We start from the raw sequence: 12,621 nt of genomic DNA, 5'->3' as shown, positions 1-12,621 counted from the left end.
ATGCTCCACAGCTGTGGTGTACTTTAAGGACGAAGGAATACGCTTTAGCCAGCATCAGAACAGGTTCACACAGCCCTGGGGAGTTCAGGTAACTCTTACTTTAATACATGATTGTTAACCCCTTGATGTCTCGAGTTTGGTCCCCTGGCAGATGAGGTTGGTTAGCTAAGGGCTATCTATGAAACAAAACGTCAATATCAAACAAATTGTTCTTGATAGAACAAAAGCTACAGAAGCACATACGGAAAGAGAAACAGGCTGAGGTCAGAGTCATCTGGCTATGTATGGCTCATAACCTCCTTCAATAAAGCACCTCAGAACGAAGAAGATTGGCGTTGTATGGGGAGGTAACTCCGCTTTTAGTTCCAGCTATATGTTGACAAATATGTAGGCCCTACCTGTTATATGTTAGCTCCTGCTATAAATTGAGATTATTTCTTTACATTAGCTAAGAGTAGACAACTTACATTTATAACAGATGTTAATCCTTAGTAATAGCCACTGTTGGGTTGGCGCCTTTACAGAGGCGAAGAAACACTTAAATAACGTAAAGAGCATCCGTTCTAGCAAGAATTATAAAGTAAACAACATTTTAAATCCACTAAAACAACCGAAGTTAAGCTTCTAAATACAGAACTCATGAAATAGTGTGTTTAAAAGTATTTCTTCTAAAGTGTAAACTAGAGTTAACTGCTCTTTATTTCTGTTCTTGTAGAGTTATCGGCAGTGCCCAGAACTCGAGGGAATTCTCTGAGGCTTTTAAATGTCCGCTCAACTCCAACATGAACCCTGAGACTAAGTGTGCAGTCTGGTAGTCCGGCATCCGGCATCCGGCAGGAGTTTTCTGGAAGATCTTGGCAGTGTTTGTTTTTTGTAGGGGGTTTTAATGAGGGTGTTACGTTAGTTTGTTGGTAGTTCTTAATGAGTGAAGATTGAATTAACAGTTTAAGCTTAAAGGTACGTGTTTGACTTAACGTTGCATTTGGTCGTCTGATGTGGTTCCTTGATACAAACGCTTCATCGCCGTGGGTTAAACACATTGACTGCTGGTAGTTCGACCTATCCGTTTGACGGCTGCTAGGCAGACGTTCTGAAAGTTTGACGGCTGCTAGGCAGACGTTCTGAAAGTTTGACGGCTGCTAGGCAGACGTTCTGAAAGTTTGCCGGCTGCTAGTCGCACGTTCTGAAAGTTTGACGGCTGCAAGGCAGACGTTCTGAAAGTTTGCCGGCTGCTAGGCAGACGTTCTGAAAGTTTGACGGCTGCTAGGCAGACGTTCTGAAAGTTTGACTGCTGGTGGTTGTACTCTACTTCCCAAAGTCTGTCCGCCTCTAGCTTGACTTAGCATGGCTTGACTGCTGCTAATTAAATTTTTGGCACACAATAAAATCAACTGATCCACTATTAATAATGACCGAATTAACCTATGTTTCCCTTCACAAGCCAACATCAAGATGACCTACAGGTCCGTATCAAAAGATATTTGTTTTAATTAAAGTTCAATGTTACTAATTATCAGAAACACCAAGATGACCATCAATAATTTTGAATTGCAATTAACACATGACATAATCTATTGAGAAATTAATAGATAGACAGATAAAGTGTTTGATATAAGCCGCACAGCGTGAATGGTTTTAAAATGGAAGTGATTTTCGATGCTTTGTAATTTACTTTAGAAATAAATACATGATTCATTATATAATTAAGCATTTGCTTTAAAAAGTAAAGCTTTAATTTTGTTTAAATATGACTGAAAATATACATTTTAACATTTAGAGTATTTTAGGAATATAGTTGATCAAAATGCATTAAAAATAGAGCAATATTTTAAAATATCTTAATTTTTAGAAATAACCTGTTTTAACTTTTAACAAAAATATTTAGAACTGATTTTAACTGTGTAGAATGTAAATATTTGATAGCTGGGGTTTGTTTTTGTAACTGCTTTAATCTGGACACGATATTTCTCATTGAGAAATTTTAATGTGTTTACAGTATCCTGCTACATTGTTTCCGCTTTTTCATATTTTTGTATTGTTTTTGTAACATATTGGGGTCATGTTGGTTTTGTGGTTTTGTGTATTTTTTAAAAATATCGTTCGAGGCTACACGTTTTTATGAACGTGCTGTATGTATACACATTTTTAATCCTTCAATACATAACATGCAAATTTCTAATGTAACTCATATTTTTTCAACATGTTTCTTTTTAAATATAATATTGTATTTGTATACAATAGTTATGTATATAGATTTAGTTTTTAGTATTAGAAAGGAACTTTTATTTTTAATTTTTTTATTTGTACAGTTAATTTTCCAAGTAAAATAATAACAGTTAAAATAATATTGAGATAAAAAATAATATCTCATTTTCTCCCGAATTAGGCCGAAATTTTAATTTTACCTTTTTGAGTTTCAGAATTATAAAACTGCCTTTAAAATTTAAAGAGTTATTTCCACTTTAAACGCAACATTTGTTATGCTATTATATAATTGCACCGTTTTGAAAAAAAAGTATTTGTCCATACATTAAAATTTTGGTGCCCCCGAAACATTATTTACACGATGTACGAATGATTACTATTTTCATTCCCAGCTAATTTTTATTACACATATGACATACATTATAGTCACCTACATAGGCTATGTGACATAATGTCACCTCCATATGTGAAGTCACCTACGCATATAACATACACAGTCATCTACATAGGCTACGTTACATAATGTCACCTACAAATGTGACAAACGCAGTCACCTACACTTATGACATACGTAGTCACCTACAAATATGACATACAGCCACCTACATACCTGACATAATGTCACCTACACATATGACATGTGACATACACAGCCACACACACAAGACATACACAGTCTCCTAAATAAGTGACATGACACTTACACATGTAACCTACATTAAAATTACATTTTATAAAAATAAAAAATTCGTCAAATAAAAAAAAACATGATTACAATATTTTTTTTTTGTACTGTATACCTCAAATTTGGTTGTATTCAAGCAGTTCAATGACGCTGCTTATTTGTTACTATAAATAATTTTCAACTACGTTGTTATATCATGCTTTTACACATTTCTTTCCATTTACTGAATATTGTGTACAATATTATTGTAAAAATTGTGTGTGTTGGTGACCATCCGACTGTTAAAAACTTCTCTGTTTGCAGGTTTTGGTGGAACATTCAGTGTTTGATACTGTTTTTTTACGAACTGACCCACAAAAGCCATACCACTAAAACACAATTTATAGTTTTACAAATACATTTTCTATTATTAATACGAATTTATTTCTTACCTCAGTACCAAACTTATCATAAATATAAACTGTACTACAAATGCTAATTTTAATGTCAATACAAATTACATTACAACACAAACTACTAGATATACAATTTCTAACAGAAATATACAAATTCTAACATTACAATACAATTTATCAGAAATACAAATTCTAACATTACAACACAAACTAACACTAATATAAATTCTAACATTACAATACATTCTACTAGTAATACAAATTCCAACATTACAACAAAAACTAACACTAATATAAATTCTAACATTACAATACATTCTCCCAGTAATACAAATTCTAACATTACAACTCATGATTACATATTACAGTACTTTCAATACAATGAAAGTCTTCTGTAAAAACCACATCTATCCTACATTCTCTACATAATTGTGTGATCAATAAAATACGCTAAAGGTTTAAATATTTTATGTAAAATATGTTTTGATACCTGATTTTATATATATATATATATATATATATATATATATATATATATATATATATATATATATATATATATATATATATATATATATACATATATATATATACATATACATACATAATTATATATATATATATATATATATATATATATATATATATATATATATATATATATACATATATATATATACATATACATACATAATTATATATATATATATATATATATATTTATATATATATATATATATATATATATATATATATACATATATATATATATATACATATACATACATAATTATATATATATATATATATATATATATATATATATATATATAAGTATTTTTAAGGGGTTTGTGCACATATGAAATAACACAAGATTGGGGGGGGGGCTAGATTGGGTTGATAATGCAGGAAGTGTTAATGGCTGAATGCTGTAGGATACAAAGATTTTTTAATTCAATTTTTTTCTTTCTGATTTCTTACAACTGCATGTCCCAGAGACTTGTCGTTGTACAAAGGATAATTTTTAACATTATTTACATTGCATCATCTAGAACATTTTTTTCCAAACAATGTATGATCCGTTGTTATGACATTGTTGCTGGGTGCTCGGTGGTTTCTGCATCAGGAATATGCGGTAGTGGTATATTAGACTGATTTGGTAAGTGGGTTGGAAATATCCTATTTGTGTGTTGTAGAATATGTGCACAATCCCTTACTTTCTTTAATACTCGTTTTCGTTTATTGAACTCCGCGAAGGTTTGCGGCTCCGCGAAGGTTGTTTCATATTTTACTAAGTGTTTTGGTTCTTTTTTAATTTTATAAAGTGAAATTGGAAATATGATGTAAGATTTATTTGAGGTTTATTCTTTAATTTTTTACCATCTAGTGTATAACTGTAGCTTTTTTATTGATAAAACTCATATTAATCTTATTCAAATCGAATGGACGATTTGATACGATTATATGTTTTTTTTTCTTTTGTAACTTTCTTTTCAGTTTTGGCATAACTATTTTAAAAATAATTAATAAAAATGTGTAATTGTCTTGAATTTGGGACATTGTACTAAATCTTATTTGGTTTGTTTAAAAAAATAAAGTTTTCAAAATTTTCAATTTATCGATTAAATTTCAGATTTCAGTTTGACACGTTAGTTCTCTGATTTTAGTTATAGGTGTTATTTGTGTCTCGTTTTGAATTTTGTTACTGTGTTTTCATTTCTCTTTTTGTTTATTGTTATTGTGTTTTATATTTAACCTTTCTTGTTATTGTGTTTGATATTTCTCTTTTTGTTTTTCTAACTGTGTTTTATATCTCTTTTTGCTTATTGTTATTGTGTTATATATTTCACTTTTTGTTTATTGTTATTGTGTTTTTTATTTCTGTTTTTTTTGTGATTGTGTTTTTTATTTTTATTTTTGTTTTTTGTTTTATATTTGTTTTTGTGTTTTATATTAATCTCATGTTTTACATTTAACTTTTTAAAATTGTGTTTTATATTTTTCTTTTGTTTTTTTTGTTGTTATTTTGTATTATATTAATCTTTTTTTTTAATTGTGTTTTTTATTTTTATTTTTTTTTGTTATTGTCTTTTATATTTAATTTTTAAAAATTGTGTTTTATATTTCATTTTTTTTTAATATTCATTTTTTATTGGGTTTTTGTTTATTACTCCTTTTGTTTGTTAATGTTTTTTTATTGTTCTTGTTGTTTTTGTTATTATGTTTTATATATATCTTTTTGTTTTGTGCTATTGTGTTCAATATTTAACTTTTTGTTATTGTTTTTTATATTTCTTTTTTTTATTTTTTGTTATTGTTTTATAATAATCTTTTTGTTTTTTGTTATTGTGTTTAATATTTTCCTTTTTTTCGTTATTGTGTTTTATATTTCTCTTTTTGTTTTGTTATAGTGTTTATAATTCACTTGTTTTTTTGTAGTTGCACTTCTCTCTTATTTCATGATGTTTTTTGATTATCTCTTTGTTCAATTCGACATTTTAATTAATTGAAACGAGGAGGTTTATTCGTGAAATATTTTAGACGAATCGTATCTCTTACAATCAAAAGTTAGATTAATGATTTGAAGCTATCTCTGGCCAGTTCAGACCTTGGTTATGTCCAAACTAAAATATTAGTTGGTACTCTTATTGTTGTTTAGTGTCCGAGATTTAATTAGCTTAATTGGTGAACATTTGCTTTAAAATGATAATAATAATGATGTGAATTTAAACAGTTATTATAATTCAGAAATAAGAATCGTCTTCAAATGTCATGATAAGTATCATAAACATGGAGACACAACACAAATATGAAAACAAGAAGTTAAAACAGCAAGCTATAATTGACAGTCAAACAAAAATAACTGTTTGTGTGTTAAGAATTGATAAAACTACATTAGCAACAACGCTGCTCGTCACTAGGTAGGTAGATTAGATAGTCTCTAGACCTACTACAGATTTTGCAATTACAGCAATAGAGAACTTACATTTTTATTAAATTTTTATGGTCTTGAAAGCTTGTATCAAATAGTATTCGATACTTCTTAAATTTATTTTGTAGGATTTTAATATTATAAGAACGTAGGGATAGAAATTGGCTTTATTTGTTTTTCTACGCTATTAGTTCTTGAGTCAACACGATTATGACTGTAAGTTCGTTTGTGTTGACTTTAAAAAATCTCTCTAATATTCCTCGATTGTAAGCATGTTATACAAACGCTGTCATCGACTACCAGTGATTCTTCCAGACTTTTTTCTCCGGGGGGCACTTGATATTTTCGGGGTGGGGAGGGGGGGGGTGGGCGTCTACATTTTTCTGGGAGGGCGGACACTAGTAAAAGTATATGTTTACTATAAATTCCATCTGGTTCGAGGGGGGGGGGGGCGGTAGACTTTCTTCGCCCCCCACCCCCTCCCACAAGAGATGCCTGGAAGAAACTCTTTAGAAATATGTAAACATTTGGTTATAAGATTTGATCACAAGATGACAAGCAAAACTCTAGACCTAGTTAAATCTGGTCGACACTGTAGCTCCTTTGTTGTTGTTTTTTTTAAATTTTATGTAACACTATTGTAACCCTCATCTGTCAAGCTACGGGGTCTGTGGCCTTGACCTGACTGGCCTAGGTCACCGTGACATTAAACCAGTTGGCACCGTACAAATATCACAAACAAAACAGTCGTTGTTTGACGTGAGGTATGTCAGGTAATCTCACAGGGGACCTGTCTACCCGCCATAAGAAGGTCATCGTCCCGTGGTCTTGGATCATACACTACTACGTCGTCTGTATGGGGTTGTTTGGATCACACATTACCACGTCGTCTGTATGGGGTTGTTTGGATCACACATTACCACGTCGTCTGTATGGGGTTGTTTAGATCACACATTACCACGTCGTCTGTATGGGGTTGTTTGGATCACACATTACCACGTCGTCTGTATGGGGTTGTTTGGATCACACATTACCACGTCGTCTGTATGGGGTTGTTTGGATCACACATTACCACGTCGTCTGTATGGGGTTGTTTGGATCACACATTACCACGTCGTCTGTATGGGGTTGTTTGGATCACACATTACCACGTCGTCTGTATGGGGTTGTTTGGATCACACATTACCACGTCGTCTGTATGGGGTTGTTTGGATCACACATTACCACGTCGTCTGTATGGGGTTGTTTGGATCACGCATTACCACGTCGTCTGTATGGGGTTGTTTGGATCACACATTACCACGTCGTCTGTATGTGGTTGTTTGAGCCCGCACGGTACTACGCAGTGGCGTAGCGAGGTCGGGTGTCACCCGGTGCGGCACTTAATGGTGTCACCCCCCCTAGGCATAGAGACCCTTCCCAGGGACGAACTTTCAAATTTTCGATTTGCACCCCCCCCCCTCAAACTTTTGATTTGCACCCCCCCCCCTCGAGTTTTCGATTTGCACCCCCCCCCCTCAAACTTTCGATTTGCACCCCCCCTCGAGTTTTTCTCTATATATTTTGCTATTTTTTGCCTTGGTGTCACCCCCCTAAATGGTGTCACCCGGTGCGGTCCGCACCCCCCGCCCCCCCCCCCTCGCTACGCCCCTGGTACTACGTGGTCTGTATGTGATTTTTTTGGCCTATAGTTTACACCAAACCCCAAGTTAACGCCACAAGGACCAGCTGTGAATGTAATCGTTTATTTTGTTGCTTCTAACCATAGATGTAAAGTGAGTTCCGTAACCGTATGTATACAATCGTTCTTTCCTATAAAAAAAAAGGGGGGGGGGTGTTAAGATGTTGACTCCGAGTCCGTGACGCTTGATCCAAACAAGGTCTGTAGTTGTTTAATGGGCTGAGACCAGGTGTGAAAAGAGGGGGGTGGGGTGAAGGAGGGAGGCGAGTCTATACAGCTAGTGGCGATAATTACCGGGTTTGTTTGAAGTGTGAATGGGCCCTCTTGTTGGTGTCTGTGTTGGGAGATGTTGCAACGGTCTGAACTGAGTGTTTCAGGTGTCTGCTGGGTTTGTGGTGGTTAAAAATTTAACGCGACGCGTCTTTAAGGAACTAACTTTACAGCACTTTGATTAGATTAGTGTTACAGCAGACAGAAGATGTGTTTATCTCCTAACCTCAACTAACACTAACCCAGTTGAAATTATTGTCTTTGAGATTAAAACCAACTGGTTGGGTGATTTTAAGGATCTGGGTTTCACACTGAGGCTTGAGTAAATGGAGTTCTAGCTGTTCAATGACGTTGGTTGTGTGGACAAACCAGTGGATTAGTTGTTGAGGAGATCAAGAGGAAATCAACTGGACAGTTTGGTTGTACTGGTCATGTCAACTTGATGACAAAATGTGGTGTAACTGTTGAAGGTAGATCAAAAAGTTATTTAAGAGTGTACTACACATTTTTAGTTAGAGCGAGTTCCACACGTCACATTATTAGTGAGGGTAATTCACATACTTCAAGTATTTTACTTAGTGACATTTGATTTGTTTTCGTTGAAAACTAACGTTCATTAGATGTAAGTCATACATTTGTTTCGTTACAAACAAATCTAAGTTTTCTAGCAGTTAAAATTCTGATACTGTCAACACTTAGTGGTGTCAACATTATTTGTAAGATTCAAGATTAATGTTATTTTATAGCACTTTGTTATGCTTTTGTGATTTGGTTTTTATTCATCTTAAAGAACAATTAAAATAATGCAAAGTGCGTTTACAATCATCTCATCATCTTTTCAAATTTGTGTCAAATATAAATGGCCCTTTACAATAGTAGTTTAGATTGGCCCTTAACAACACAAGTTTAAATTAGCCCTAGATAACATCAACCAAAACTATCAACAGGAGTGTGAAATGTCTGATGACAGTAAGACTGGAGGCTGCTACATGGATGATACATTTGAAGGAAGCAATTCTAAAGCTGGTCACACATATAAACAGTCTGTAGACATCCATATAACAGGACAGCCTGGCCATAAACACACATATAGCCAACCTGACGATAAACACACATATAACCAACCTGACGATAAGTACATATATAACCAACCTGACGATGAGCAAACATACGACCAAGCTGGTGATGACCATAAGCATGATATACTTGAAGGAACCAGTTCTAAAGATGGCCAACATTTGGAAGCTGCAGGACACTTATCTAAGGATGAACATACTCCTGTTGGTGGCCGAATAAAAAACCACCATGACGATGGCCAAATAAAAAACCAACCTGACGATGGCCAGATCACTGAAATGTACGAGAAGAAAGAGGATGAGAGAAGACGCCCCGACTCCCCCCGACCCCCGAGGCAAACGTTGTACGAGAAGACCCACCTCCCTGCGTACTTCAACAGCGACTTGGTGAAGAAACCCAGCGACTACTATAAGGATATAGAGATGCGAACTATGGCAGAGTGGTTCTCAAACGATCAAAGGTAAGGTGCTTAGGTTTTATGAGAAACATAGGAGAGTGGTTATATCGAAGGTAAGGTGTATGATGGTATAGGTTTTATGAAAAACATAGAAGAGTGGTTCTCCAATGAATGATGGTAAGGTGCATGATGGTATAGGTTTTATGAGAAACATAGGAGAGTGGTTCTCAAATGAATGATGGTAAGGTGCATGATGGTATTGATTTTATGAGAAACATTTGACATAACAGCTGTAAACGTGTTGACATTTGACATAACAGCTGTAAACGTGTTGACATTTGACATTTGACATAACAGCTGTAAACGTGTTGACATTTGACATTTGACATAACAGCTGTAAACGAGTTTGACATTTGACATTTGACATAACAACTGTAAACGTGTTGAAATTTGTCATTTGACATATCAACTGTAAACGTGTTGACATTTGTCATTTGACATATCAACTGTAAACGTGTTGACATTTGTCATTTGACATATCAACTGTAAACGTGTTGACATTTGTCATTTGACATATCAACTGTAAACGTGTTGACATTGTCATTTGACATATCAACTGTAAACGTGTTGACATTTGACATAACAGCTGTAAACGAGTTTGACATTTGACATTTGACATAACAGCTGTAAACGTGTTGACATTTGACATAACAGCTGTAAACGTGATGACACTTGACATTTGACAAAACAGCTGTAAACGTGTTGACATTTGACATTTGACATAACAGCTGTAAACGAGTTTGACATTTGACATTTGACATTTGACATAACAACTGTAAACGTGTTGACATTTGACACAACAGCTGTAAACGTGTTGACATTTGACATAACAGCTGTAAACGTGTTGACATTTGACATTTGACATAACAGCTGTAAACGAGTTTGACATTTGACATTTGACATAACAACTGTAAACGTGTTGAAATTTGTCATTTGACATATCAACTGTAAACGTGTTGACATTTGTCATTTGACATATCAAATGTAAACGTGTTGACATTTGTCATTTGACATAACAACTGTAAACGTGTTGACATTTGACATTTGACATAACAGCTGTAAACGTGTTGACATTTGACATAACAGCTGTAAACGAGTTTGACATTTGACATTTGACATAACAACTGTAAACGTGTTGACATTTGACACAACAGCTGTAAATGTGTTGACATTTGACATAACAGCTGTAAACGTGTTGACATTTGACATTTGACATAACAGCTGTAAACGAGTTTGACATTTGACATTTGACATAACAACTGTAAACGTGTTGAAATTTGTCATTTGACATATCAACTGTAAACGTGTTGACATTTGTCATTTGACATATCAACTGTAAACGTGTTGACATTTGTCATTTGACATAACAACTGTAAACGTGTTGACATTTGTCATTTGACATAACAACTGTAAACGTGTTGACATTTGACATTTGATATAACAACTGTAAACGTGTTGACATTTGACATTTGACATAACAACTGTAAACGTGTTGACATTTGACATTTGATATAACAACTGTAAACGTGTTGACATTTGACATTTGACATAACAACTGTAAACGTGTTGACATTTGACATAACAGCTGTAGACGAGTTTGACATTTGACATTTGACATTTGACATAACAACTGTAAACGTGTTGACATTTGACACAACAGCTGTAAACGTGTTGACATTTGACATAACAGCTGTAAACGTGTTGACATTTGACATTTGATATAACAACTGTAAACGTGTTGACATTTGACATTTGACATAACAACTGTAAACGTGTTGTCATTTGACCATCAACAGAAGACGGTGCTGTGCCTTGACTACCAAGGAGAAGATTCTTCTCGTCCTGTTGGTGATGGTGTGTGCTGCGTTGGTGGCTGTTGTTGTCGTGCTCATTGTGGAGACCACATCTGTCAGGGGCGGCTGTCAGGGAAGGGTCACTCCACTGACCTCTCCAGTGACCTCTCCACTGACCTCGCCAGTGACCTCTCCTGTAACCACTTAGTGGTAATTAAATCAGTCTCATAAATTGTAGGTACTTACAAGTATAATTTGACGTATCGACTGAAGGGTGCTGGCGAAGGCCTTTAGTCGAAACGTACGGTATAGCTGCAGTCGTCTTGAATTTGTGAGGACGATAATACTGTGTTCTTTTATGTTACTAGTTACATCAGCTTTATTGGACGGAGTGGTCGGGTCGTAGAGCTTACGATTGCTAATCCGAAAGTCTGGAGTTCGGATCCCGGACTAGATCTGTAAGACGACCCTCAGTCCAGCCAGCTCTTGTGGGTACCTGAGTTATGGAAATGAAGGCGGCTGGGCATAGTGCTGACCACACTATCCTCATCATGCCGAGGTAATTAAACTTGAAAAGACGATGAACTACACATGTTGTCTATTCGGATGAATTGTAATACAGGCAACCAGTGTTTCTTTCAGAATTTTTTCTACATAAATTCTATTTTGTTCATCAAGAGATGCCCGAAAGAAACATTGTAGACTTCATGCCTCGTGACACAAGAAAGGAATCGTCTACTAGCATCTAAACACTTGGACACTGTAACTACTGCTAGGAGTTGGTCATTAAATCTCTAGTTGTCGAAGTAAAACGTATCTTGAAAGCTGACTAGTAGCTGTCAAGCAGTTATTGTATTAGTGCATTCGTTTTCTGTCAATGTCTATTTAAATAAAAAAAAAGATACTTTAATGGTGTGATATTTTACCTAAGTAATTAGTAAGACGGTGATGTTTAATTAAGTTAAAGTGCCTTAATTATACTATATTGTTGGTTGATATTTACATAACAGGTTTCTGTAATTAATTGCTGTGTTGATTGTTAAATGCTTTAAGTTTCTGAATATCAAAAACTTAAATTTTGGTTTGGTAAATTGTCGCTTTTTTCCCATTTAGAGTAGATTAATAC

General features: G+C 34.4%; 1 protein-coding gene across 1 annotated transcript in view; it reads left to right on the top strand.

Moving 5' to 3' along the window:
- The window catches only part of LOC131939698 (neprilysin-like), a 50,034-nt gene extending 48,838 nt beyond the window's left edge, over window positions 1-1,196 (top strand). The window contains exons 23-24 of the mRNA XM_059298159.1: window positions 12-88; window positions 716-1,196. Coding sequence (XP_059154142.1) covers window positions 12-88; window positions 716-815 — 177 coding nt within the window. The 3' untranslated portion in view covers window positions 816-1,196. The remainder of the gene's footprint in view (window positions 1-11; window positions 89-715) is intronic.
- The last annotated feature ends 11,425 nt before the right edge of the window (window positions 1,197-12,621 follow it).

Source organism: Physella acuta, unplaced genomic scaffold, assembly GCF_028476545.2.
Source record: "Physella acuta isolate Inbredline_101_S28 unplaced genomic scaffold, ASM2847654v3 ptg000290l, whole genome shotgun sequence".
Lineage (NCBI taxonomy): Eukaryota > Metazoa > Mollusca > Gastropoda > Physidae > Physella > Physella acuta.
This window is presented reverse-complemented; position numbering and strand designations above follow the sequence as displayed.